Genomic DNA, 26,286 nt, shown 5'->3' on the forward strand with positions numbered 1-26,286 from the left:
AAATGAAAAACCTGTAGAAAAAAAAAAGCATAAGTGAGGGAATTTAACCGAGAATACATAAATTGTTACACAAAGGACTAGGGATTGTAATTTTTATAGCAAATAAGTAAACCAAAGACCCCAAATTAGAATAAATACACAGTTATTTCCAAATATATTATTGTGATACATTGTACTAGGCACATCATTTTAATGTTGTCCTAACCTGGACAAATAGTCTAATAAATTTTGTGGGTTATATCTACAGCAGCATTGTCTATTTTTTAACTATAGGTGTTTAAAATGGAGAAATTGCATTTTCATATTTATTCCCTTTTAAACTGCATCGGAAATAATTACTAAAAAAAAATCACATATAAAAAACAAATATTTGCGCTGGTTCACACGAAGGAGCTTTTCAGCACTTTGCTGATTGCCGGCAATCAGCAAAGCGCTGTGACTAATGTATCCCTACGGGATAATTCTTATTGCAGAGTTTGACTTGCAGAAGTTGAAAACTCACTGCACGCAGCATTTTGGGGGCAATTGCGTTGTATTTCTTGTTCTATTGAATGGGAATCACAAATTGCAGTAAGAATGTGAAATTTTGTTCTGCAAGATCGCAATTCACGATTTTTGCTCACAGTGTGAACTAGGCCAGCCCTTATTGTTGCAAACGTAAAGAGGAACGCCAGTGAAAATGTAATACAGAAAGTACTTCATTTTTACAGTAATTATGTATAAATTATTTAGTCAGTGTTTGTCCATTGTAAAAGCTTTCCTCTTCCTGCTTTACATTCTGGCACTTATCACATGGTGACATGTTTACTGCTGGCAGGTGATGTCAGTGGAAGGAGATGCTGCTTGCTTTTTTGGCAGTTGGAAACCGTTGTAAACAGCTGTTATTTCCCACAATGCAACAAGGCTCCCACAGCGGAGCAGTGCTTTTCAGCGCTGCTAGATTTGGGCGCAGCCGGCGCCTCCATAGACTTCAATAGGAATCACTCCGATTGAAGCACTCAGTGAGTAACGTCAGCTCCATCAGAAGACGGAGCCGAGGTTGCTTAAAAACATAATAATTCGGCCTCCAGCAATCGCTGGAAGCCGAATTATTTCATTCCCCCACTATCCATGGCGGCCTGGAGGGGGAATAGTAATTAAATCGGCCCGGACTTGTGCAGAAGCAGGATCAGCCATATACCGCTGTATCCTGCGCCCAAGTCTACCGGCGCCGATTTCAAATGTACTCTCCCACAGTGTGATGTTTGAACCGTGGTCCTGACCTCACACTGTGGGAGGGGTTTTACCACAATATCAGCCATACAGAGCCCCCTGATGATCCGTTTGAGAAAAGGCATAGATTTCTCATGGGAAAGGGGGGTATCTTCCGTAACCTAGAAGTTCAATTCTTGGTTACGGTTTCTCTTTAAATTCTCATGGCAGATAACCTTATTGTCCCTGTTTAGACCACACAATGTACAGCTGTGGAGCATTGTGCAGTATAAAAAAAAATAGTTATTGCCATTCCCTAATTTTTCCTGAAGTTCCCTTTTTGATGTGAAGATCATCCAAAAGGAAAGGCATCTCCACTAGACTCTTTTTTTATTGTGTTTTAGGAGACTTTTTATCACTACTACAAGTGACTTCTTCAGTTCACCATGACCTAAGAGGTCACTTGCATTCTGTCCTCAGCTGTAGAAATGGGCCACCCCACCACATTAATCTGATAGATGGAAGTGTTCCCTTTCCTCCTGGGACAGAAGCCATCTCCCCTCTTGCGTTACTGAAGGCTTCTGCAATGTTATGACAACTTTAATCTGCCATTTGTGTTATACAGCTGTCTGCTGCACCTCCAGGATGTGGAGAAAGTACAAAATATTAGTCTCTGATTAGCAGACTTGTCCTGCATGCATCGTTAATTTTCTATGGGACGTAGCTGGAAAGCCGTGTGATATTGCTGCATCCACATAATTCAGAGTATGCCAACACAGAGATGTCTCTCTCCAAGGCCCATCCTGTGTTTAGCTGCCCAATAAACACTTCCAGCAAAGTTTATGAAAAGTTCTGTATTGCTTCAGTGTCGGGAAGGTGGGAGCAGATGTTCTGCGGCTGTTAGACACAAGAGGCTCTGTGTATTCCTGCACATCAATAGTGCCCATCATCACCTGCATATGTACTCCTGTATTCTGTGCTGGTTATGTCTGCAGGTCAGCCCTGACCGGGAATACAAAGCCTGATTATCCCCTTTAGGAAAACGGTTGCCTTTCATTTGCTCAATACCTTGAGTTGTAGCATTGGGCATGGGCCTTAGCAAATAATTGTTTGCCCGGAGAGGGGCTTTAAAGGACTCACGAGGCGACATGTGACATTATGAGATAGACATGGGTATGTACAGTGCCTAGCACACTAAAAACTACGCTGTGTTCCTTTTTTTCTTTCTCTGCCTGAAAAAGTTAAAAATCAGGTATGTAAGTGGCAGTTCCTGTCCGGGTCGGGACTGGGTCGGACTCTAGTGTAACCCTCACTAATGAGGAATTGCAGCCATAAAACACTTTTGTGGCAGTAAATGGCTTCTAAGAGCAGGAAAGAGATAAAAAAGGTCAATAGTTCATATATTTTAGCCCTGGCATACTTCAATTAATGTTTCATTGAGAAAATGCCATGAAACCGTAAAAGCTGAAAAAGTTGATTTAAATATAAAATAAAACTGTGGGATAACTTTAAAAGTCCTTTTTAGAAGGAGGAGGACAGATACAATTATTTATCTCAGTTTTTTTTTCGCCTCGGATGTCCTTTAAGGTGGCTCAAAAAATTGCAGGTGAGCTAGATGACGGGCAAGGTTTTGCTGGGTGATTAAAAAGATTAAATGCTTCCAACTGTCATGTGAAAGCCCCCAGCACTCTTGTTCCAGGTTCAGCCAGCCCTGTACTGAGATGCATGACATTAGCAGGCATCCTCTTCTCTGAACACTGAGGGCTTGTCAATGGAGGCTGCTATAGCTGAATAGTGTAATATAGATTTTTTTTTTTTTTTTTTAATGCTGTACTTTGTTTTCTGTGGGTTGTCATATCTACAGCCTCAGCAGCTCCTCCTAAGATTCTGCTTCTCCATCATCAGACTTTAAAGTGAACCTGGACTCTTGCACAGGACAGGCAGAACAGCTAATTTGTAAACGCGTTAACCCTATGTTTGCTTCCATGAAAACAGGAAGTAGACACACTGCAGATGTATTGCAGGATTTGTATCGGCTGTAACAAAGAAATGTTTTTCTATAAAGGTTATTATGCTGTTGCGCATTAGAGCAGAGAGGAAGCTCTGAGTTCAGATCTGCTTTAAGCTGAAGGCGGTGGTTACTCCTTTCTGCCTGGTGCACACAATGCAATTTCAATCTGAAGGTTTGGCCAGTAATTTCTGACCTGTCCGATCTGCTCCCGATCCAGAAAGAGATTGCTTTAGTACAGTAATGATCTGAAAATTGATCCATTTCTTGATTGGCAGCAACTGAACATACTGAAAATTGCATGGTGTGCATCAGCCTTTGGCTTTGGCTGTGTGCCTGCAGGAATATTGTGTGCAGCCAGCTAACCTTGTTCTTTCTCTGTTGCAGAACTGCCTTGTCCGGAGTGACGAGAATGGGTATTCTGCGGTGGTGGGGGACTTCGGGCTGGCAGAAAAAATACCAGATTACAGGTAAAGTGTGTATATTCATTAGCTTTGTTAAAAGAGCATTTTTTTTCTATCAAGACAACTCTATCTAAAACTAGAGTATTGTTTTCAATCCTAAAGGGCGTGTCCTTGTCATGATTTCCTGCAGTGGCTTGTATTTTGCCACTCCTATTTCATGCTGGGAACACACGATACGTTTTTCCTGTTCGATTCTCTGCTCGATCGTGTTTTTTCCCCTCAATTCTTTTTTTTTTTTTCCATTTACTTTTACGAGGAATCGAGCAGTAAAACGATCGAGAGGAATATTGGACATGACGGAATTTTTCAATCGAACGCATCTATCTAATGAAAAAACGTAACGTGTGTTTCCAGCGTTGGTGGTCTTTCTCCACAGTGGTATTGCTCTCAGCTCCTCCCACAGTAACTTTTCCCAAACCACAGTGGTGACGTATGTATATATGTGTGTGTATGTATGTGTAAGGAGTTTTAACTGGACCCTTTAGTTGATTGGCAGCCAGTGGATGAATTGGCACAGAAGGGGCAGCCTTATGATGGCCATACATGGTACAATTTTTTCATACAATCTTACCATTTCTATGTAAAATAAGGGAACTACCTACATTATCCATTCAGTATATTCACTTAATTTACCCTTATACTACATAGAAATGGTAAGATTGTATGAAAAAATTGTACTGTGTATGGCCACCATTAGACTAGCAAGAGGAGAGGTGTATGAGTAGTATGTTGCAGTAGTCAAGACTGGATGCATGCGAAAGAGATATTTTTGAAATGGAAGTAGTAGGAAGGTTGGTAATGCAGTAACATGTGGTTTAAATGAGAACTCTAAGTCCATTGTTGCGCCCAGACAGTGACATCGCAGTGAGGTTATCCTAATGGAAGGAACTCTAACCTCTAATTTAAACTACCAGAAACTGCATTTAAAAGTTTGTATTTTTTTTTAAATTAAAGGTGGCCACACACGATATAATAAAATTATCAGATTTTACAGCAATTCGATAAAAACAATCGGATCTCCTGAAAATAATCGAAAAGGTTTTTTTTTTTTCATTTGACTGAAAAATCCAATCGGATTTCCCGTTTTCTTGGATTTTTTTATCGATCCGGAATGCCAGATATTTTTCTTCAATCTTTCTAAAGATTGTATGGTGTGTGTTTGTCAATTTATTAATATACATATCCTAGCAATTTTGTCAGTTTCCAATCATTTTAAGCATAATTGGGGGAAAATTGAACATGCATGTATGTGGTACATTGGTCATATTTTTGAAATGTTACAATCAGTCAGAAAAATGTATTGCAATTCTTAAATTGAACAGATATTTAAAAAATTGTATGGTGTGTGGCCACCATAAGATATAAGTCGCAAACAAAGTGAAGTAACTATAGGGACTGTAGCTCCTCCCCCTTTTTCAGAGTAGCGCTGTGGAGCAAAATATTTGCCTGCTCCAGTCATGCTTTGGGTCTCCTTTGATCTTCCTGATACATACTTCTGACGCCTGAGTTATGTCACATGATCATAAGAAGGCGGTATGGAAGCACAGACCATATGACTGCCAGAAGGAACTAAAGAGACAACTTAACGCTGAAGAAGGCAGACATTACATGAATCCAAGGTGGTGGTCCCATGCTAATTTATTTGGAGGGTGGACCGTAGGTTCTTGCTGCACCACGTTTCAAATTGACAATGTTTCAATCAGAGACACTTTCACCGGTGTGTTCCTTTGGACAGGATGGCAGTACCTTGCCTATCTCTTGCTGCTTACAATGATGGACATTGGAAGCTCTCGACGGACACATAAAATGGCAAGGAGGGCCGCATTCGGCCCTCCTGGCTTGTTTGACACCTGTGCTGTAGCTAAACACAGAAATGAGTTGTAACTAGAAAATACTTACAATATACACCTCATGAAACTCTCCTTTTAAATCATAAAAATGGCTTTGAGAACTGTGAATACTCTAGATATGGTTTGGCTCGCTGTACTGCACGTGTGCAGTGATTTAGTCAGGAGGAGCAGTTACTGTTGGATGCTCTGGTTTTATGCAAAGCTAGAAGTGCTGTGCAGAGTAACGCTCTGCATCTCCCTACAACCTCAGATGGTACAGTTGGTTTGTTATTCAGGCAGATTGCGGAGTGTCAGATCTGTCGCCAAGCAACCCCAGCCGGGTTACACCAATTGCTGAGATTTTCGTTAGTAGCTGTAAATGTTCCATCTTGAAAAAAAACTTTCATAAAAGTGGAAATATTTAATAACGGTTCTTGAGACTTTGCCAGGAAAATGAGGTACCTCGGCGGCACCTCGTTAATGGGGGGGGGGGGGGAATACAACTGGTGTTGATTAACAGCAGTGTGTGCTGAAGTTGTTTTCACTACCACACCAAGCACTGGGACACTGGCCAGATCTCGTAGCTAGCTGGCATCTGCAGGATCTGTAATGCTCTCCCTGGGCATGCTTGTGTGTGTTGGGGGGGGTGTATTCCAGGTACTGAGGAGAGCCTTCTTGTAACAGAACTCCACTCAGTTGCCAAATTACCAGAATTTGTGAAAGCGAGGTGCACCTGGTGTGGTAGCTCTCCCTTTAGTTGCATATAAAGACTGGTAGAGTTTTGTGGTCCACATGCTGCCATCAGTTTTCAGTTGCTGTCCCTCTGGAACATAAATGAGCTTATGTATAGCTGTTATTGTTTTCTGGTATTAATCACAAACCACTAGCTAGCTTTTATACAAACATCCTCCTTTGAAATTCTTTGTTCTTGGTCTGTTTTTATCTCCTTATTTTGTTTTTTTTTTGACTCTACAACATTATGCTGCCAAGGTCCCATCACTCCCAAATACCTGCTGTGCACCCCCCACCAGATATCTGTGCCGGTCTCCTCCCCATCACATCCCTGACACCTGCACAACCCCTTATCCAGTTCTGCCCCCCATGTCTATCCTCCCTCCTCTCATCAGTCTGATACCACTATCTGTATCCTCCCTCATCCTCTCCCAGCACCCATGTCTATCCTCCCTCATCCTCTCCCAGCACCCATGTCTGTCCTCCCTCATCCCCTCCTGGCACCCGTGTCTGTCCTCCCTCATCCCCTCCCGGCACCCGTGTCTATCCTCCCTCATCCTCTCCCAGCACCCGTGTCTATCCTCCCTCAGCCCCTCCCAGCACCCGTGTCTATCCTACCTCAGCCCCTCCCAGCACCCGTGTCTATCCTACCTCAGCCCCTCCCGGCACCCGTGTCTATCCTCCCTCAGCCCCTCCCAGCACCCGTGTTTATCCTCCCTCATCCCCTCCCGGCACCCGTGTCTATCCTCCCTCATCCTCTCCCAGAACCAGTGTCTATCCTCCCTTATCCTCTCCCCAGCACCCGTTTCTATCCTCCCTCAGCCCCTCCCAGCACCCGTGTCTATCCTCCCTCATCCCCTCCCGGCACCCGTGTTTATCCTCCCTCAGCCCCTCCCAGCACCCGTGTCTATCCTCTCTCATCCTCTCCCAGCACCCGTGTCTATCCTACCGCATCCTCTCCCAGCACCCGTGTCTATCCTCCCTCAGCCCCTCCCAGCACCCGTGTCTATCCTACCTCAGCCCCTCCCGGCACCCGTGTCTATCCTCCCTCAGCCCCTCCCAGCACCCGTGTCTATCCTCCCTCATCCCCTCCCGGCACCCGTGTCTATCCTCCCTCATCCTCTCCCAGCACCCGTGTCTATCCTCCCTTATCCTCTCCCCAGCACCCGTGTCTATCCTCCCTCAGCCCCTCCCAGCACCCGTGTCTATCCTCCCTCAGCCCCTCCCAGCACCCGTGTCTATCCTCTCTCATCCTCTCCCAGCACCCGTGTCTATCCTCCCTCATCCCCTCTCGGCACCCGTGTTTATCCTCCCTCAGCCCCTCCCAGCACCCGTGTCTATCCTCTCTCATCCTCTCCCAGCACCCGTGTCTATCCTACCGCATCCTCTCCCAGCACCCGTGTTTATCCTCCCTCATCCTCTCCCAGCACCCGTGTCTATCCTGCCTCATCCTCTCCCAGCACCCGTGTCTGTCCTCCCGCATCCTCTCCCAGCACCCGTGTCTATCCTCCCTCATCCCCTCCCAGTACCCGTGTCTATCCTCACTCATCCCCTCCCAGCACCCGTGTCTATCCTCCCTCATCCTCTCCCGGCACCCGTGTCTGTCCTCCCTCATCCTCTCCCAGCACCCGTGTCTGTCCTCCCTCATCCTCTCCCAGCACCCGTGTCTGTCCTCCCTCATCCTCTACCAGGACCCGTGTCTATCCTCCCTCATCCTCTCCCAGCACCCGTGTCTATCCTCCCTCATCCTCTCCCAGGAACCGTGTCTGTCCTCCCTCATCCCCTCCCAGCACCCGTGTCTATCCTCCCTCATCCCCTCCCAGCACCCGTGTCTATCCTCCCTCATCCCCTCCCAGCACCCGTGTCTATCCTCCCTCATCCTCTCCCAGCACCCATGTCTGTCCTCCCTCATCCCCTCCCAGCACCCATGTCTGTCCTCCCTCATCCCCTCCCAGCACCCGTGTCTATCCTCCCTCATCCCCTCCCAGCACCCGTGTCTGTCCTCCCTCATCCCCTCCCAGCACCCGTGTCTATCCTCCCTCATCCTCTCCCGGCACCCATGTCTGTCCTCCCTCATCCTCTCCCAGCACCCGTGTCTGTCCTCCCTCATCCTCTCCCAGCACCCGTGTCTATCCTCCCTCATCCTCTCCCAGCACCCGTGTCTATCCTCCCTCAGCCCCTCCCAGCACCCGTGTCTGTCCTCCCTCATCCTCTCCCAGCACCCGTGTCTGTCCTCCCTCATCCTCTCCCAGCACCTGTGTCTGTCCTCCCTCATCCTCTCCCAGCACCCGTGTCTGTCCTCCCTCATCCTCTCCCAGCACCCGTGTCTATCCTCCCTCATCCCCTCCCGGCACCCGTGTCTATCCTCCCTCATCCCCTCCCAGCACCCGTGTCTATCCTCCCTCATCCTCTCCCCAGCACCCGTGTCTATCCTCCCTCATCCCCTCCCCGGCACCCGTGTCTATCCTCCCTCAGCCCCTCCTAGCACCCGTGTCTATCCTCCCTCAGCCCCTCCCAGCACCCGTGTCTATCCTCCCTCAGCCCCTCCCAGCACCCGTGTCTATCCTCCCTCAGCCCCTCCCAGCACCCGTGTCTATCCTCCCTCAGCCCCTCCCGGCACCCGTGTCTATCCTCCCTCAGCCCCTCCCGGCACCCGTGTCTATCCTCCCTCAGCCCCTCCCGGCACCCGTGTCTATCCTCCCTCAGCCCCTCCCGGCACCCGTGTCTATCCTCCCTCAGCCCCTCCCGGCACCCGTGTCTATCCTCCCTCAGCCCCTCCCAGCACCCGTGTCTATCCTCCCTCATCCCCTCCCGGCACCCGTGTCTATCCTCCCTCATCCTCTCCCAGCACCCGTGTCTATCCTCCCTCATCCTCTCCCCAGCACCCGTGTCTATCCTCCCTTATCCTCTCCCCAGCACCCGTGTCTGTCCTCCCTCATCCCCTCCCAGCACCCGTGTCTGTCCTCCCTCATCCTCTCCCAGCACCCGTGTCTATCCTCCCTCATCCTCTCCCAGCACCCGTGTCTATCCTCCCTCAGCCCCTCCCAGCACCCGTGTCTGTCCTCCCTCATCCTCTCCCGGCACCCGTGTCTGTCCTCCCTCATCCCCTCCCGGCACCCGTGTCTATCCTCCCTCATCCCCTCCCAGTACCCGTGTCTATCCTCACTCATCCTCTCCCAGCACCCGTGTCTATCCTCCCTCATCCCCTCCCAGCACCCGTGTCTATCCTCCCTCATCCTCTCCCAGCACCCGTGTTTTGTTTTTTTTTGTATGTGACAATCACACCCACATCAGTATGCATGTAGCAGTAGGGATCATAACTTCCATTGTAAATAATGCATGGCCCATACTGCTCTAATTCTGGGACTAGCTGCAAAGCAAATCATGATATATCCTGAGAGCTAATCCTTCAAGAAATGACGGTTTGTGCTAACAAGGAACGTACAGTTATAGTGCACTTGTGGCAGGAAAAGAAAGGTTATGAACAGGTCCACAGTCATCTCTGGTATGGAACTGATCTTTCACTTAAAGGGAAACTGAAGTGAGAAGAATGTGGAAACTTCCATATATAGTCTACTGGTTAAGGGCACCGCCTTTGACATGGTTTCGAATCCTGGATAGGGTCAGTACCTATTCCGTAAGGAGTTCAAGGCAAAACTCCCTTACACTGCAGGATAGCCTCTTGAGTGCGTCCCAGTGGCTGCAGCATATTAAGTGCTTTGAGTCCGGCCAGAGAAAAGCGTTATACAAATGTTTGGGTTATTATTATATTTCCTTTTAAACAATACCAGTTCCCTGGCAGCGCTGCTGATCTATTTGGCTGCAGTAGTGTCTTAACAACACCAGAAACAAGCATGCAGCTAAACTTGTCAGATCTGACAATAATGTCAGAAATACCTGATCTCATAGTTAAAATTTGAAGATTAATATTTAGAAAACCGTTGACAAGTAGCTATAGGTTATGTGAACCTGGGGTGTCCCTTCATTTGTATACTTACCTGCTACTGCTCCAGCAAGTATGCACTGTCTCTTGTTGAGTAGAGAAGAAACGGAAAATTCATTGAATTTTTGAGGGTGTTACATTTTCTGTTTATATGCTCCACCTACCATCTGAAGAAGCCATTGGTGCTTAAATGAAGTGTCAGCTCATTGGATCACTAGGCCTTTGCTACCTGCAGGATCAGATACTAGAAGAATGTTGGCAATGGAGCTAAGGAATCCATTTTCAAGAGCTGAACTTAAATTACATTTGTCTTAGAGTAAACCCTTATTAGAATGTTTTTGGCGAAAGACGCGGGCCTGGGTCATAAATTATTCCTGCCCTTTCTACGTCACAAAGTTGCTCCTATTGGCCAAACGTCACCCTTTCTGTAGTCCTGTAAATACTGGTGACTGGATAAGTGGGAACTGGCCTTCAGAGAGCCTGTATAGCTTTTCTAGCTCATTTGAGAGAAACCTATACCCAAAAGCCTAATGTGTGGAGCATGCTTATGTTGCTCAGAGCAACCACTTTCGCTTGTAGACCAGCATTGTACACATGACAAGTGAAAGCTGAACAAACGTTTCAGGGGAATAAACACTCCTCCTCACATATGCTGAAGAAGACAAAGCAAGTCATAGACTTCCTGTACCCATAAAAGATTTAAAACCGTTCTAAAAACTAACAATGAAGGACCGGCAACTCCTAATGTCTGTCCTTACATTAAGATTGTTAAAGGAAACCTGAAGTGAGAGGGATATGGAGGCTACCATATTTATTTCCTTTTTTAAAACCATGCTAATTGCCTGGCTGTTCTGCTGATCCTCTGCCTCTGTTACTTTTAGCCATAGCTCCGAGCAAGCATGCAGATCAGCAGTTTGACTATATTTGCCACATGCTTGTTTCAAGACAGTACTGATGCATGAAAGATCAACAGGCAACTGGTAATGTTTAATTGTAAATAAATGACATCTTCCATAGCCTCCTCACTTCAGGTGTCCTTTAAAGCAAACTTATGTTACGAATGTGCTTAAAGTGAACCTCCAGACTAAAAATCTACTCAGCAGCACTGAAAAGGCTTGGTGTTCCTTTAACAGTTTCACAGCATCAGAGCTTTGTTTCTCTTACCCAAACCTCATTTTTAGCTGCACAGAAGAAAACTGCCCAGGCATTTTTTTCCCTGATGCAGTGCAAAGCATGATGGGATTTCTGATATTGTTGTTCTTGTTCAGCTGTTTTGGTGCAAAAAATTTTTTTTAACTGTGAATTTGAGATATGAAGCCTAGCGCACGCAGCTGAACCGTATCTCCTGCTCCCTGTCACCTTCTTTCAACCAAAAAGATGGCTGCCCCATGAAAAAGATGGCTGCCCCCTTGAAATCACAAACATTTGCCTGTTCTTTTAAAACCGGGTGGGAAAGAGATTATATTATCTATTTTAATTATAACTAATGTAATTAAAGGACAGTATGTTTGTTTAGGCTGAAGTTCCCCTTTTAGAACCTTCTCTTTCTCCCTCCTGTGAGAACTGCCTTGTATTTTGCAGAACAATATTTGCTTATTAGAAGAGAGCATCTTTCTGCTGACGGACGGCTTGTGGTTCACAGGAAGCTGTGGTCAGCACTACAGCTGATACAGCTTATTAACTATCGTCCCAGATATCCGGGGCTCAGTTACCATTATCACCAGGCTGCTGTATGTAGTGATAACTGACTGACAGCTGCCTTCTGTGAGGAGGTATGCAGCCACTGTGGTGGCCGAGCGACAGCGAGCTCTCTCTGATGTGACAGAGCAGCATATGCCAGCATTGTGTGTGTTCTGAGGACTTTGTCACTGGTGCTGTCTCCATCATGTAAAAGGCGGATTACAAACCAAATCTCATTATGTGGATCAGGTCCTTCCCTTTCAGTTTCCTCAGACTGCGGAGGAGGGGAAGGGAGATGCGGGTTTTCAAACTGATATACACAAGGGAAAATAGTGACACTAACTTAGCATTATACAGAGAAAGTATGTATTGTATTTATTAAGCACCAACATATTACGCAGCACTGAGTACCATAGGCATCCCCAAACCACTCCATAAATAAAAATGTATACAAATGTGTAAGCATTTTGAAAAAAAATGCTGTTCATTGAGGGCTATTTGAAAAAATACATTTAATTCTTGCCATTAAAGGACAACTGAAGTGAGAGGAACATGGAGGCTGCCATATTTATTTCCTTCTACACAATACCAGCTGCCTGGCAGCCCTCCTGGTATATTTGGCTGCAGTAGTGTCTGAATAACATCAGAAACAAGCATGCAGCTAATCTTGTCAGATCTGACAATGTCGGAAACACCTGGTCTGCTGCATGCTTGTTCAGGTGCTATGGCTAAACATTTTAGAGGCAGAGGACCAGCAGGATAGCCAGGCAACTGGTATTGCTTAAAAGCAAATAAACATGGTAGCCTCCATATAACTCTCGCTCCAGTTGTCCTTTAAAACTTTCCCTCTCAAAATGGCTCCCAGAAAAGGACTAAAAACAGACAACTACACAGCTACCTTCCTCTCTAATATTATTACGCAGCTTGGCTTCCAGCTAGTCCATACTCTGAGTTGCTTAGGCAGTGTATGTACAAATACATCTTTCGGGGGTCCAGATCTGTGTGCCTGTGTATAGATCTCATCTTGGGAAGGGGGGAGTTTGGCTGTACTGATGTACTGCAGAATCTTCAGTGCGGGAATATGGAAGGACACCAGGCTTAAAGTACATCTGAAATGAGATGTGGCTGCCATGTTTATTTCCTTTTAAAATAACACTGGTATCAACTTCGTCATAACCTTCATTGCAATTTAGTCTTTAAATTATGGTCTACCTGGATCATTATCTGCTTTGGAAGATTGCCTAAAACTTCATTTCTGCTCCTGTAACCTGCATCATCTAGTGCAGTGGTTCCCACACTATGGACAGCGGGCTGACAGAGCATTTTTTTTTTTTTTTTTGTAGCCCATCAACGTGTGTGTGTGTGTGTGTGTCTCCAGCTGGCCGTAACTACATATTGGTGTTCTGGGTGCCTACAAAGATGCCAAACTCACTGGAAACGGCAGGTGTCAGAGTCCCTTGCAGCACCAATACTGATCCTCCTGGCTAGAACTACATAAAGACCAGGGGTGATGTAACCGTTTTCATATCACTCTTCCATCGTGGTACTTGCGTATTGGTCCACGACAAGTCTCATTCCCTCTTGTCTTCTTGTAGCTTCAGCCAGTAGGAACACATTAGGATCGGTGCTGCTACTTATGCATGGGACACGTAGGCCTGCTGCTTATGACTATGGTAATATTGTATATTCAGGGGCCACTGAACAAGAGTGTTTGGTAGCTCTGACTTACAGGGATACTGTAAGCTTATTTTGGAGGAAACCAGTCTTGGAGAATATACTGCCTGATGATGGAGGGAGGGAGTACACTCGGTGATAATGCAGCATGCTCCCCTCATCAGGCAGCCTGTTTAGGATGGGCACTCTAGCATTTATGGGGGCACAGCCTAAGTTATATGGGGTAATGTTTTTGGAGGCTCCGCATTATTGTATGGGGAGCCACCCATATTTTTAGTTTTGAAGGCACTCGGCATGTCGTTAGTGGGAATGGACTGGGGAGGCAGGTCAGCATTTTATTTGGGGACATTCTATCTCTAATCTCCCCATTTTGTGTAGGAGGAAACATTTGTCTAATCCTATTTTTATGGGGTTGAGGACACTGCCTAATATTGTGGTGTTGTTGGAAACAGCCTGTCATTTGATATCTACTGGACGTTGCTATATACCTTTTGGTATTGTACATTTTTTAATCATTTGGTGATATCACATGTCTTTTATATATGCCGGTTGTTAGTATTAATGCACCTCTATTTGCATATTGGAATTAGACTGAATATAAGATTTTCTAGTTATTATTATTATTATTATTATTATTATTATTATTATTATTATTATTATTATTAATAATAATAATTTATAAAGCGCCAACATATTCCGTGGTGCTGTACAAAGTAGGAAAACAAAACAAGGGATATATAATGATACAGACAAAGATATACATCAAATATGGACACTGGTACAAAATACAAAACTGGTGATTACAATAGCAGATGTAACATGATGAATAAAATGTATAACAGAGAGCAAGCTATTAAATGAATAACATTCCAAGACACAAAAGGGTGAGAGCCCTGCCCTTGTGAGCTTACAATCTAAAGGAATGGGGAGAAACGAGAGGTGGGGAAGAATACTGTATATATACAGGCAATGCATGATTAGGTTATTAAGGTGTACACCTAGACACAAGGTCGAAGGGTGCATGGCCTAAGATGGAGCATACGGTTGTCTGAAAAGGTGAGTTTTTAGGGAGCATTTAAAGATTTCAAAGGTGGGAGAGTGGCAGATGTGCTGTGGAAGCGCATTCCAGAGGAGGGGTGAGGCACGTGAGAAGTCTTGTACATGTGAATGTGAGGAGGTAATTGTAGAAGAGGATAAAGTGCAGATCTGAGATTGCGGATGGGTTGGTATCTGGAAACTAGTGAGGAGATGTACCGGGGAGAGAGAGCGTGGAGAGCTTTGTAGGTTAGGGTTAAGAGGTTGAACTGTTGAAGTACTTTTAAGTATGCTTCTTATGTGTCCCACCATGCTCCCATTTTTGGAGGTTTTATGCTGCATACTATAGAGAACTTGACAACTGCACATTTCACATGATTTTATGTGGGACATGTTTTATTTGAGAAAATATAATACGTTTAGTGTACCAAGGTGCAATCGGCAAATTATGTGTTTTTTAAAATTTTGCTAGTTCAGCCTTTAGCCGCTTTAAGAACGGTTGACTGACCCTTCATCTAATAAGTTTGTGGGGACCACTGATCAAGTGACTTTAAATCATTGTGCGGAGGAGTTTGTCTACCTCCTGTTGCGTTGGGCAGTTTCAGTAAGGTTTAGGCGTAGAGGGTGGTTAAGGTTAGGCATGGGGAGGGGGGAGGTTAAGGTAATGCATCGGTACGGGAGGGTCCTGTGTGAGAGTAGTTGGGTTAAAGGGATACTGTAGGGGGGTCAGGGGAAAATGAGTTGAACTTACCCGGGGCTTCTAATGATCCCCCGCAGACATTCTGTGCCCGCACAGCCACTCACTGATGCTCTGGCCCCGCCTCCAGTTCACTTCTGGAATTTCAGACTTTAAAGTCTGAAAACCACTGCGCCTGCGTTGCCGTGTCCTCGCTCCCGCTGATGTCAACAGGAGCGTACTGCGCAAGCACAGACCATACTGGGCCTGCGCAGTACGCTTCTGGTGACATCAGCGGGAGCGAGGACACTGCAACGCAGGCGCAGTGGTTTTCAGACTTTAAAGTCTGAAATTCCAGAAGTGAACCGGAGGCGGGGCCGGAGCATCGGTGAGTGGCTGCACAGGCACAGAATGTCTGTGGGGGACCATTAGAAGCCCCAGGTAAGTTCAACTCATTTTCCCCCGACCCCCCTACAGTATCCCTTTAAGTTGTAGTCGCATATCTGTAGTATTTTCGGGTATTTTACTACAATAATTTACACTTTTAAAACCTAGACCTATTAGAAAATTTCAGCATTATTCTACTAGCCGAAAATGAACGTCCAAATTTCCTCGTGCCCCTTTTTCATGCATAGTACAGGGATGACATCCAATCCATAAAAAGCTTTTACAGGACCAAATACATTTAGCATTGCCAAAACAAAACAAAGCATTAACATGGGTGTAGGAATAAGGGAATGGTTTAGGGGGTTGGGGTATATAGTCCATAGGGTGTGGAGGATGTAAGGGACAATATTGGGGGTTGGCATATACAGTCCATTGGGGGGTATTGAGGGTAAACTGCCTTCTTGCTAGTGACACATTGCTAGCAGAGACAAATGTTCTTGCAGCATTAATAGTGATGAGATCAGTGTTGCCAGCTGAAATGCTGCTTGACTAAATGCCAGATAGTGTCAGAGAACATTTTTTTTTTTTTTTTTTTTTAGTTTATTTTTCGGTCCAAAATTGGTTTGTGCAAGTTCCCATTAGTGATGTGCGGTCAGTGAGGGATCTCTCTATTTGCCATCATTTATCAGATTGTCTAAAATGAGAGCTACAAAGTCTGTGTCTGAAAATTGCTGCCAGGAGGGAGAATCTTGCCTTTGTGAGCTAATGTGGACAACAAAAGTATTTTTTTATTTTTTTTATTTTGGACTTTCAAACCTTTAACCCCGGTTTGCACAGCTGTATTGGGTAGAAATGCACTGTTGGTGAAGTTAGGATGTGATTATTGTTGTCAGAGTTGTATTATCATTGTCCCATCGGTGGGGGGAGGAGAGGAGATCATGTGGCACAAGGAATGTATTGGAATTAACAATCTTTCGCCGGATGAAGATAATTGTACATGCCGGAGCTTGTTATGTGTGAGTCGACTTATCTCTTCTTATCTATCTGGTGAGAGGGCTGGCACTGCCCACAGCCTGAGGGGCATGAGGAGATTAGAAAACATCCCTTCTGAAGAGCAAATGTTGACATGGAACAAGGAACACACTGATGTGCTTGTGTTTGAGCAGATAAATTACTGCTGTCTGGGAACAGCTGATGATAATCGGAGTTCTGATAGTCATTAGATTTAGGAGACCTTTCACAGCACTTCTAATTGGGACTGCAGAGTCATGTGACAGGATGCTGTAAACTTGGTATGCAAGGGAGAGCTCTGTGAAGCTGACACCCCTACAGTCGGTACAAATAAAAATTCTGTCACGTCTGGTTAGTGCCCATTTGTGCTGCAAAAATAGTGTTGTGCTGCTTTTGAAGATGATGGCAAATATTTTTTTCCCAGACTATGACCTCATCCAGCCCGCCTACAACAGCTTAGGAACATGAAACGGTTATGGTTGGTTAGTGCCACGTTTGTCCCTGTCTGTGCTGCAAAAAATAATTGCTCTCTCTTATAGTTTTCGATGTTGTTTTTATAAAGGACAAAAGTTCACCCAGCCATGCATTGTTGTAGGCGGGCTAGATGAACCTTTGACCTTTTTATAAAAGCATCAATGTTTCAAAAATTTGAAGACAGAACAGTTTTTGCTGCACAAATGTAGCACTGACTGGTGTCTGCAAGCTGTTGTAGGGCGCTGTGTGACCTCATCGTCTAGGAGAAAGAATTGCTTTTATGTTGTGTTCTGCCTAAAGCTTTGACCTCAGGCACTGCAGTTACACTCCTGCTTTTCTTCCTCTACCCCTCTCCATAGGACAGGATATCCTGCTGGCAACATCAGCTAAAACATTCACAGATAACGTCAGTTGAACCCAATCTGGTGTCTGTAGGAGTCTTAAAACAATTACTCTTACTTTTTAATTACTTTTAATTTTACTAATCGTATAGTGGGAGAGGAAGGAAGCTATAGTATTAATGAAAATGATAGCTGGGCAAAAGCTTTGAAAGACACCTGAAATGATAGGGATATAAAGGCATCCTTTCTTTGAAACCATACCAGTTGTCTGGCAGTCTTAGCAATCCAGTCAGACTTCAGTTAGAAACCTGGTTAAATGTATAAAGGCCTTTACCCACTACATGTACGATTATGGGAACGACATTTGGCGAAGCGCAGCAATAACAACTCACATTGGATCTTTAAAGTGGACCCAAACTAAAAATACAAGATTTCAGAAATCTATTTTCTAAATTATAATAATAAATAGCAGCCTTTTTTCAGCTGCATGATGACAAATATAAAATATTTTACATTTATTGGAGAAACCCCTCCCTTCCTTTCATGTTGCCGGCAAATAATCCGGCAAACTGGTGGAGTAGATGGTGTCCAGCAAAGGAGGAATTGCTAATGGCTGCCCCCAGTATAACCCTAGTTATGGAAAGAGAAGGGTGAAAAGCATGCACTGAAATGCTCATAGGCTTGAAGGAGTGTTTTATATTTGTATGTGTCAGAGTGGTGCAAGTTAATATTTTGAATTAAAAAAAAGTTTGGTTTGGGTTCCCTTTAAGATCCCCCAACAACTTCACGCAAATTACTTTGCGCTTGTCGTGTGCAGTCACGTGTACCCGCGCCCGCAGGAGGATGGAAAAGCTCGTTGTCTAGAGACGTCGCTGGGATCCATCTTCCTGGGTTGTCAGGTGAGTATTAAGCTTTAGAAGCAGAGAATCAGCAGGGCTGCAAGGCAATGTTCATTCTTTAAAAGTAAATATGGCAGCCTCTCGTTCCTCTCACTTCAGATGTGTTTTTGTTTGGTTTTAACTACATACAAAAAATAATAATTAGTGATGCATCTCCGCTGACAATCTGCTGATACAGGTTCTCCTTGCCTGTGCTCTGCCTTCAGTGGAGAGGCCTGCAATCCTGTCTGTATAGTGATTTTTGGAGAACTGTCGTCCAGAGTGATCACAATAGATCATGTCAGATGACAACTCTCCAGTGAATGACTTTATAGCTTTAATTGATATGTGCATGGTTTTTCTTGGCTGTTTAGGTATTTTATTTTCCATATTGGCTGCTTATAGAATGTTTTGTTTTATTCTTCCAGCGATGGTAGTGAGAAGCTGTCGGTGGTCGGGTCTCCGTACTGGATGGCTCCTGAGGTCCTCCGGGATGAACCGTATAATGAGAAGGTGGGTACCGAACAATAACCCAGGTTTGTGCAGTGCATCCTGGAGGATTTTCTTGGACTTAACTTTGTGTATCTAACAGGCTGCAAATGCAGCGCTCAGCACTACGAGCAATTGCCAGCACTGATGTACTGATGGATTTAAAAGTAGAAGAGCTAACGTTTGAATACCTCTCCTGGATCCTAGATACGGCACTCGGGGTGCTGTACTGCCCATGCCATGGAACCACCCATCCGGTGTACAGGTCTCTGACAAGACTGTTCCAGCAGCTACCTGTATATGAATGGTCATTTAATGCTGCCCAGTCACTAAAGAAACTCTACCACCTAATTGGTAGGACTCTAGTCAGTGCTGTCAAATCACTTTTTTTATATTTTAAAGCAAATGCGTCACCAGGCTAATCTGGTTGAACTACTGGCAGTGAGGCTTTCAATGGGGTTTTTCTTTTACTTTAAAGTTTTAAAGGACACCTGAGACGAATATAAACCAATGAAGTAAACAATTGTATCTATCCTCCTCCTAAAAATGACTTCAGATATTCCATAGTTTTATTTTATATTTAAATCTACTTTTTAAGTTTGTTTATTTTTTTCTGTATTGATTTTGCTTAATGACACATTCATTGAAGTATGCCAGAGCTAGAATCTATGAACTATTGACCCTTTGTATCTCTTACTTGCACTCAGAAGCCATTTTCTGCTAGGAAAGTGTGTTATAGTTGTAATTTCTCATCAGTGAGAGTCACACTGTAGTCTGACCCAGTCCTGACTCAGACAGGAACTGCCACTTACATACCTCATGTTTAACTCTTTCACACAGAGAGAAAAAAAGGAACACAGCATAGTTACTTGTGTGCTATTCACTGTACATACCCATGTCTATCTCATCATGTCACCACAGGTATCCTTTAAAGCAAACCTCATGTAAAAACAAACAGATGAGGTAAAGAACTGTATCTTTAGTTCTAATTCTAAATAGGAGTTTCCTGGAATAGCGTATTTAGCTTCCCTACAGACAAACCTCCAAGTTTTGAAGTTATCTGTTCCCTACACTCAGATGTGTTTTCTCACCCACACAGAGTTTCACAACCTCTTATTGCCTACAAGTGAGAGTAATTATACTGCATATTTACTGCAGAGAATGTACTGTTGAGAGGGCTGCAGTCTCAGCACTGACTGAGAAAACAAGAACACAGGATACTTCTGTATAGAACTGGGGACTGTACATATGTTCATCTCATGTCACTTCAGATGTCCTTTAATCTATGTCTGTACTCAGTTGCTACAGAATGCATTGTAAACATCCAAAGGGCAGCTGTGTGCTGGCATTTAACCTCCTTAGCGGTAACCCCGTGTGTGACACTGGGTAAGCCGCCGGAGGGTGCCGCTCAGGCCCTGCTGGGCCGATTTACATATTTTTTTTTTTTGCTGGACGCAGCTAGCACTTTGCTAGCTGCGCAAGCACACTGATCGCAGCCGCCCCGCACCCGATCGCTGCTATCCGTTGCGGCGCGCGCCCCCCCCCCCCCCAGACCCCGTGCGCTGCCTGGCCAATCCGTGCCAGGCAGCGCCGAGGGGTGGATCGGGACTCCCGATGACGTCCCGACGTCGGTGATGTCATCCCGCCCCGTCGCCATGGCGACGGGGGAAGCCCTCCAGGAAATCCCGTTCTTTTAACGGGATTTCCTGATCGGAGATCGCCGAAGGCGATCGAAGCGGGCGGGGGGAAGCCGCTGAGCAGCGGCTATCATGTAGCGAGCCCTGGGCTCGCTGCATGATTTAAAAAAAAAAAAAAGAAAGAAAGAAAAACTGCTGCGCTGCCTCCTGGCGGAATTTTTTATACCACCAGGAGGGTTAAACCCATCCATGAGATGTGCGGCAAACTAATTCTCTGGAGTTTTATGTGTTGCCTAAATGTTACTTGCCATTGTTTTGCATAAAGGGAACCTAAAGTGACATGATTAGATAGACATGTGTATGTACAGTGGCAAGCATACACTTACCTATACACTGCTTCTTTTTGTCTTTCCCTACCTGAAACCATTAATATTCAGCTATAAAAACTCAGTTTTTCTGCAGTCGGGACTATAGAGTCGCACACTGATAAGGCATTACAGCCATAAAACACTTCACTGACAGAGAACCGGGCTTCAGAAGGCAGGGGATAGATGTAAAAGTTCAACAGTTTCCTATATTTGAGCTCTCTGAGACACAGGACTGGTTAAATAACATAACATTTTGGGATATCTTACTGTCATTTTTAGGAGTAGGAGGATAGATACAATTGTTTATCTCATCCGTTTATTTTCACTTTAACATTATGTATCCTAGTTTTTATGCCCACAATGTTTGGAAATACTTTTGTTTGCAGATCAAAATAAAATCTGTCCAAGAAATATTTTCTGTTCACACAAACGAGGGAATCTGTGCTCATCCTTTCGAGGGTGCAGGATTTAAATGGGAGAGGAGGTACTGAGGGGAGTGGTCAACTTAAATACAAACAATCATTAACCCTTTGTACTCACAACAAGCTGAAACTCTAGTAATGATTAAAACATCTTGAATGCAAGTTGTATCCAGTTGCACTAATGAAAGATATGCACTTCCAAAATGGTTTGCATGCAAAAGAATTCCGTACTAAACCCTTTCACTGGCGTTAAGGTTCCCTCCAAGTCAAAAGGGTCCCTACTCTAGTCCCACCAGTCAAGCCAACATTTCATGCGGATGAACCTGGGATTCGTGTTGAAGCCTGTCTGGTATTACCATCTGCATTCACATAAATCAGTCTGTGATCTCCAGCAAGTGAGTCCAGCATGAGGGTGCAGTGACCCCTCTCACCTACTACACCCAGTGATAAGCCTGAGTGCATTGTAGGTGTGTGCCGCGTGTATGTGAATGCCTGTCATCCGCGACTCTCCCTGCACTTTCCAAGGTAACTACATGAAATTCCTGTGAGAGTGAACAAACATGCTTTCTGTAGTTCAGGAGCATTGACAGCTAGTAAACCATTAACCAGGACAGAGATGGTTATCGCCTAACTTGTACAAAGGGGACCAGTTTCCCTTGAAAATTCTGCCAACCTTTGTTATGCTTACTGCAGATCTAGTGAGAGCACACTCTCTGCTCAGCACTTATAAAGTGGCATTTCTGCCTAACTTCATGGCCCATCACTTCCAGCAACCTCTTCCTGTCCAATCTTTACACCCCAGCCAGAGCTGGATTTTCCATAAGGCACTGTAGACATGTGCCTACAGGCACCTGGTTGTGGAAAGGCAGCACATGCCAAGGGGGAAGGTAAAAGCTGGGCCAGCCAGCACACTTGTAGTGCGGTTCGGCAGGGGTTTGTAGGTTCATGGTGGGCACAGTCTATGCTGTCCGAACAGCTGTGCCTATAGGCTTTTGTGCTGTAAATACAGGCCTGACCCCAGCATTCCTCATCAATACACGTTGCTTCATCCATTAGCTTAATCTGAAATTGAACAAACTGTATGGTTTATATACTATGACCATGCACTATATCACTACACTCTAGTCTTGAAAGCCAGCAGATATTGTCACACTCTGCAGAGGAGTTTCTGCAAGGCCTGGTGGTGGATGGGTTCACAGGCAGGCTCTGGCTGGTTGGTCATGTGACTTGTACATACCCATTTATCTGGATGAAATGATATGTTGTCGGATGAAATGATATGTTGTAAGCATGTATTCTGTGCTTGCTTTGTAGTGTTTCTGATTGGAATAATTAATGGGTAGACCGGAAGTTCAGGACACACGTAAGATGTCTCATGATAGTTTCTTAAGAGGTGTACAACTGTTACGGCGTAATGGCTGGTTAAAGGATCAGTGCGCTCATAACTGGTATTTCAGAGTTTGTTGAACTCTGGGGAGTTGGGACCATGTTTCATGAGACTCAGGCCTGGTACAGATGAGGAAATTTGCAGCCAACCTCTTGAGCAATTGTCCTATGCGATTTTCCTGATCCTGAAACGATCAGATAAAAGGCCAAAGCTAGCCACACATGTGATGGGTCTTCTTTCCTGTCTGTGCCCAGTAATATATAGTGGGTATTCGCTTATATTATATAGGGGTCATTTGCACAAACACATGTTGTGTATTACGTGCATGACTGATCGGAGAAGGTGTGGCTAAGACTTTAAACCAGGAAGTCCAGCCAAACATTGGTGTTCAATAGAACCACGTTAATGAGAACAGCTTATGCTACAGCGGTAGTAAGGCTATATACTGTATGGCTTAGCTGCAGTTCTGGAAGTGTGTTTAGCCATCAGGGACAACAAAGGGATCATTTGCATATTCAGTAGTGATGCATTGTGGGATACCTAAAAGCTCACTCCGAGTCCAACCTGAATAATCACAAAAAACTTCTGTTTTAAGATGGCAAAATTCTGTTTTAGATGGGGAGGTCGTGAGTTACCCACTAGAGGGTTACCCAAGGTGAGCATTATATGGAGGCTAGTATTTATTTCCTTTTAAAGAACCACTATTGCAAAAAATGAACAATCAATATATTTTCTCCGATGTTGCTGTTACTTACAGTAGGTAGTAACGATCAAACAGAACTGCCAGGTTTTTGACTAGTCCATCTCCTCATGGGGGATTTTTAGTATTTAATTTTTTACAAAACCACTCCTTGGAAGGGATCAATACAAAAATGCTGGGTGGCCAGCCCCCACCTGTTTGTACACTATTTTGGCAGTTGAACTGAGCAACTGCTAATCACTAAGGGCTTTTGTATTAAAGAAAATCCTGAGAATCCCCCATGAGGAGATTGGCTAGTCCAAAACCTGTCAGTTCTGTCAGATTTCTACTGCCTACTGTAAGTGACAGCAACATAGGAGAAAAGTAATTTATAGCGCATTGTACTCTGGGAGAAATGTACTCCTTAGTTGTATGCATTAACATGTATTTAAAATTGTACAATTTTCACAATAGTGGTCCTTTAAAGCTGATCCTCTAATACTTTCAGCCATTGACCCTGAACAAGCATGCAGCAGATCAGATGTTTCTGAAAATTTTGTCAGAACTGACAAGACTAGCTGCATGCTTCTTTCTGGTGTACTTCAGACACTACTGCAGCCAAATAGATCAGCAGGGCTGCCAGGCAACTAGTATTGTTTAAAAGGAAACAAATATGGCAGCCTCCATATCACTATCACTTCTGGTTCACTTTAATTGATCTCTTCTTTTTAATAAGTTTGGAGATTTTCCTCAAAGGTGACCTGAAGCAAGAGTTATATGGAGGCTGCCATATTTATTTTCTTTTAAAACAATACCAGTTGCCCAGCAGCCCTGCTGTTTTTTGTTGTTGTTTTTTGGCTGCAGTAGTGTCTGTCACATTTGAGAAACAAGCATGTGGCTACTCTTGTCAGTTCTTTTTTTCTTTTTGTCAGAAACCTTTGATCTGCATGTTTGTTCAGAGTCTATGGCTAAAAGTATTAAGAGACAAAGGGTTAGCAGGACTGCCAGGCAACTAGCACTGTTTAAAAGGAAAGACATATGGCAGCCTCCATATCCTGCTCACTTCTGGATAACTTTTAAAGGAGAGGTCCAGGAAGCATTCTGTAAAAGTGTCTCGTTATATCTGCGTTTAAAATTATATTTTGGATACTTTTTTCTTTTCTCTACAATCTGCACATAAGTTTGCTATAAACCACATTTTCAGCTGCTGTAAGGACTGCATGTCACAGAGCAAGTTTTGTGAGCTTGTATATCATACTCCTCTACTCACAGCAGTAGGACAGTTATTTTGGATTAAACCCCATTATTATATTGTTAAAAATAACTGTATTATCCTTAGAGCTGTAAATCAGTTCCATCTCTGTCAAGTTTTGTGTCTGACTCATTTATAGAGCATGAGTCAGACCTATAGAGAAGATAGTTAGAGGAACATTCAAACTTTGGCAGCTGACAGCTTTGAAGACTTTACTTTTAATGTTTATTTTGAATCTGATTTGTGAAATGTTAGATTGCCTCACAATGCAGTTACGCATCATTACTCGGGTTCTGCTTTTAATAGGAAGACTTAATAGTTTGTCAGCTGTTTTTATTTATTTTTTATATAACAACTTGAAAGTATTGTTTTGTAATTTTAAATATTTGTACTAATCTATGTTGCAAATGTTTGAAGGGAAGCTAACATCTCTCAAAATGAACAGCTGACGAGAGCACGTACAAGATTTATATTTTTACTAAGGGTTCTTTCACACCAGAGCCCTTTTTCAGCGGTTTAACGCAAAGTCTGTACTTTGCGTTAACCAAGGTAAAAGGAAAGTCCATAGACTTTCCTTTTACCTTTCACATCCAACGCTGCGTTTCGATGCGTTGCGATACGACGCATCCCGGCCCATTTTATCGTCGGGAATCAGCGTTTCCCCGTCGGGTTAATTGATACCGCCGCCGCCACTCAGCGTCGCACCGCAGGTTCCCGACGACAGCCGCAGGCTAGTAAAACGCGTGCAGGAGAACGTCTCCTGCACGCGTTGTAGGTGTGTAACAGGCCTAACAGTATTATTGTTATTGTGTGTTTATAAAGCGCTGACATCTTCTGCAGAGCTTTTACAGAATCCATAGTGATGCCACAAACTGTCCATCAGATCAGTTTATTATAACGTCCCCTATAGTCCTAAGCCTTACACATGCTAGATCAGGCATGGGCAAACTTGGCCCTCCAGCTGTTTAGGAACAACAAGTCCCACAATGCATTGCAGGAGTCTGACAGCCACAGTCATGACTCATAAAGGCAAATGCATTGTGGGATTTGTAGTTCCTTAACAGCTGGAGGACCAAGTTTGCCCATGCCTGTGCTAGATCATAGGTGTGAAACCCGTGGCCCTGGAGAGCTTCAAATGTTAATCTCTGTAAGCAGCAAAAGGACAGCACACAGACTTACCGTCTGACAGCTTTCCTGATCTGAAACATTACCCCCTCCACCCCCGCCCATGAGGAAATTAGCATGGGGCTCCTCCTGGCATTCAACCCCCCCCCCCCCCCCCCCAATGAAATTGGCATAGGGCCCCTCCTAGCATTCAACACCTTTTGTTGCGGAGTGTGCTTTAGTGTGCACAGCTACATGTCCTTGTGTCAGCTTGCATCCTCCAGTGTCCCGTGCTATTTCCCAACTGGCCACTAGAGCTACAGGCTCACTGTAGTGACTGCAGTGAGCCTAGAGCCCTAGTGGCCAGTTGGGAAGCTGCGTGGGACACTACAGGATGTAAGCCGGAGCGAGGACAGGTAGCTAAACAGGCTGAAGCATGTTCCATAATGCACTCTGCATATGGGCGAAGCACCTCCCCCTTCTCCTATGGAAGCTGCTTCTGCACACTCTTTAGCAGCGTTTTAGTGACTGATTACTAAAGCTGCAGAGAATGTCTTCACAGGCAGCAGTGAGAGGGTTTAATGGAGTTTATCTGTAACGGCTGAAGATTTAATGGGTGTAAATT

The 26,286-nt window shown here is 44.5% G+C and overlaps 1 protein-coding gene across 2 annotated transcripts in view; it reads left to right on the forward strand.

Annotated features, from left to right (window-relative positions):
- TESK2 (testis associated actin remodelling kinase 2) overlaps positions 1-26,286 on the forward strand; it is a 141,060-nt gene that overhangs the window by 100,925 nt on the left and 13,849 nt on the right. For both annotated transcript variants that reach the window (XM_068239506.1, XM_068239505.1), the window contains exons 6-7: positions 3,587-3,669; positions 18,752-18,836. In XM_068239506.1, coding sequence (XP_068095607.1) covers positions 3,587-3,669; positions 18,752-18,836 — 168 coding nt within the window. The remainder of the gene's footprint in view (positions 1-3,586; positions 3,670-18,751; positions 18,837-26,286) is intronic.

This window comes from Hyperolius riggenbachi, chromosome 6 (genome assembly GCF_040937935.1).
Source record: "Hyperolius riggenbachi isolate aHypRig1 chromosome 6, aHypRig1.pri, whole genome shotgun sequence".
Classification (NCBI taxonomy): Eukaryota; Metazoa; Chordata; class Amphibia; order Anura; family Hyperoliidae; genus Hyperolius; species Hyperolius riggenbachi.